At 37.6% G+C, this 3,255-nt stretch overlaps 1 protein-coding gene across 1 annotated transcript; it reads left to right on the plus strand.

Annotated features, from left to right (window-relative positions):
• Window positions 1–465: 465 nt before the first annotated feature.
• ppp1r3c2a (protein phosphatase 1 regulatory subunit 3C2, duplicate a) lies at window positions 466–2,867 on the plus strand. Its single transcript, XM_067399406.1, has 3 exons — window positions 466–616; window positions 826–898; window positions 1,425–2,867. The coding sequence occupies exons 2-3, from the start codon at window positions 885–887 to the stop codon at window positions 2,458–2,460; spliced, it is 1,050 nt and encodes a 349-aa protein (XP_067255507.1). The 5' UTR covers window positions 466–616; window positions 826–884; the 3' UTR covers window positions 2,461–2,867.
• Window positions 2,868–3,255: the final 388 nt, after the last annotated feature.

A 3,255-nucleotide genomic window follows, 5' to 3' on the forward strand; every position in this document is an offset into this window, starting at 1 on the left:
ATTCAAGGTATTTTATCAGTTGGAAATAGACTACTGGATTTTGTTTCAACATTTTATTAAAATAATTTCCAAATTATTCCACTATTTCCAAATGTTCATGATGTTCATAAATAAACTCAGAGAATTCTCGTTATTAATGTTTACTGTTGACCTTTTTAAGTAAATTATATAAACTAGTTAGAGTGTGAAAAGTCATGACTGTTTTGTTTTCTCATTCCCTCGTCACTCATTCAACGGAAAATAATCAACATCAATTTGAACTAACGGATGGTGTAACGTAACGTAACACGTAATGCTTCTTGAAGTTTGCAGTACTTTCATTGAGAATGAAATTCAGGTTTATTCAGAACACAGTGTGCTTGTAGCCTCGAGGCTCGAGCACGTACTTTACAGAATGCACCTCCCATTTGAGAGCACTTTAAAAACCCCTGAGAAACAACACAACGCTAGAACACATGCTTCCGTTTGAGTAGGGTGAGAGTGAAGGTTTGTTGGATGGCAAAGAGTTATGTTTACTTCTCATAACTACTTCTACCCCGTATTTATTTGGCCTTGACAACGTTTCTACATTCAAAAGTTCAAGGAAAATCCATTTGAGCGCATTTTTCATTGACAGGTGAGTGAAGGACTTTATCATTCTGCATGTTTTAACACTGAATACCTACTAACCATCTGTCGTTTGTAAACAGTTTTGACCTGACACTTTTACTAAAAAGAATCGTTTTTTATTAAGTGGATTCACCCAAAAGTCTAAGATCGTTACTCTTTCGGTGTTTACTTCAAATTTTACTTAGTTTTTTTTTTCTTCTTCTTCTTCTTTTACAGCAAACATTTCACTATCAACAATCATCTTCATCCGACGTTCACCTGACTGTTCTCCAAAAATGAACAACACAAAGTAAGTTTAGTAGTTCAGTGCACAACAGAATGCATGTGATATTACAGAAAGTAATCTATTAAGTTACAGTTTAAGAAAAAATAAACTGATATTTGATTACAAAACTGTCACATTGTTCCACATTGTCTGAGACCACTTGTGAAAATGCTTTATTTTGCATTTTTAGAATTTTAAAATAAATTAATTTAAAATCATATTCTGTATTATAAATGTTATACTATAATTATGAATTAAATTCATGCTAATTAAACTCTGAACTGTTGACTTGAAAAAGTTTTTTTTTTTTGCAAACTAAAGAATAAATGTTCCAAAAATGTATTTTAAAGAATTAAAGAACCTTTATTTTTAACAGTGCATAGATAATTTATCATTTATAATTTTTTCATAACAAATGAGTGCAGAATTTCCAGGTTTAAATTAGATTTGATTATATTTTTAATGTCATTTCAGACTTTTTGAACCCATTGTATGTCTCTGTATTTTCAAGAATTGTCTAACATAGCTTTTTCTCTGTGTGCTTTCACAGACCATATGGATTCAACAGTTACTCTTTGCCTGAGCACGTGATGCCAGTGGAATTGGCCATGTATGCGCAGGTTAGCCCACCGGTGTCTCAGCTCCTTGGCATGTCCGCTCTCAGGTCCTCTTCATCCAACATTTCCTCACCGGAGCTTCAAAGAGCCAGACTTTCACCTCCTTCCCCATCATCTTCACTGTCATCCTCCAGTTCTAGCAGCTCCCTGTCCTCGTACTCTCCCGGCCGCGCCACACTACGCAAGAAGAAGCAAGTTGTATTTGCTGATGCTAAAGGTCTTGCTCTTGCCACCGTGCGCATCTTCACCACTGACCCTTCGGAGACGGAAACTGAAGATGCCCCCCAACCAGAGGAGAGTGTGAAGGCTAGAGCTCCCATGCAGAGTGTGAGAATGCGACTGAAGCTTGGTTTTCCACAGCCTATTGCAGACTGTGCAAGCTTGAAGGAAACCTTAGTGCAGTTGGAGAGCTGTAGCTTGACCGAAAGGGTGTTGAGCGGAGTTGTACGGGTCTGCAACATTAAGTTTGACAAGACTGTAGTTGTCCGCATAACTTTTGACTCATGGCGAAGCCACAAAGATATTGCATGCACTTATGTTAGGGAACCACATGCAACTTTGGAGACCGACTTGTTTGCTTTTAATGTGTCTCTACCATCTGAGCTGGACCCAAAGGAACGTGTGGAATTCTTAGTGGTGTTCCGACCCGGCAATAGCAACATGAAATTTGTAGACAACAACAAGGGTAAAAACTACCAGATTTATTTGGAAAATGTGGCACCGGAACCTCGGCTAGTGACCCCAAACAGGTGGAACTTTGTGGAAAACGTGGCACCAGAACCTCGCCTAGTGACACCAAGCAGGCGGAACTTCGTTACACCAAGTCCTCTGCGTCTTTCTGCATGGCCCGGGGTCAGAAGTCATGATCTACAGAGGATGAAAAACCTGCCATGCAGAGACCCACATTACCCAGACCGTCTGGTGCATAGGACCTGGGGAAGAATGGCAAATGTTGCTCCATTGTGTTAAGATGGGACTGAGACACATGTGCCGTCCACATTTCTACTTGATCTCTATCGGATTTCAACGAAGTACAAAAATGACTTTTGCACCCCAGTGTTGTACATATCACTTACTTGAATGGACTATCTTGTTCAGTGCTTGCTAGTTTGCACATGCTGCTGAAGAAGTGAAATGTGAATGTTTACTATGATACTTTTATATAAGTTTGAATTGGTTTTAATTTGCACATTACACTTAATAATACAATAATACAAGTTTTATGGGACTCTCTTTGACTATTGTCACTTGCCTTTGCTTTGTCTGAAGAGGTAAATTGATATGTAAAAGTGAAGTATAAAAGAATCCTTTGTATATATGTATACTATTTAATTATGTATTTATTTTGAAGTCTCTCATTAAAAAGAAACTGCTTTCCATGATTTTTTGCATGATTTATCGTACACTGCAGGAAAGGGAAAAAAAAAACTGCAGGAACTGTGTCATTCTGTCAAGAGTTGTTGAGCAACATTGTAGCAAAAACAAATGCTGGGTACAAGTTAGTATGTGCCTAAGGCTTTTTCATGCCTAAACTGGTCACATAACTTAATGTATTATATCAAGACACTCCTCGGGCCTATTATCTAACTGAAACCGCACCTAGCAACCAGCAAAACAATTAGTGTGAAAGAATGTTCCAGATGTTCTCATGGAATAGAACATTTCATACCTTCAGTTCTATTGAGAACGTCAACAACAGCTTTTACACATGACTTTATGTATGTCTCCTGATAGATTAACAATGTAAGTTAAATAATATATTAG

Source organism: Chanodichthys erythropterus, chromosome 10, assembly GCF_024489055.1.
Source record: "Chanodichthys erythropterus isolate Z2021 chromosome 10, ASM2448905v1, whole genome shotgun sequence".
NCBI lineage: Eukaryota > Metazoa > Chordata > Actinopteri > Cypriniformes > Xenocyprididae > Chanodichthys > Chanodichthys erythropterus.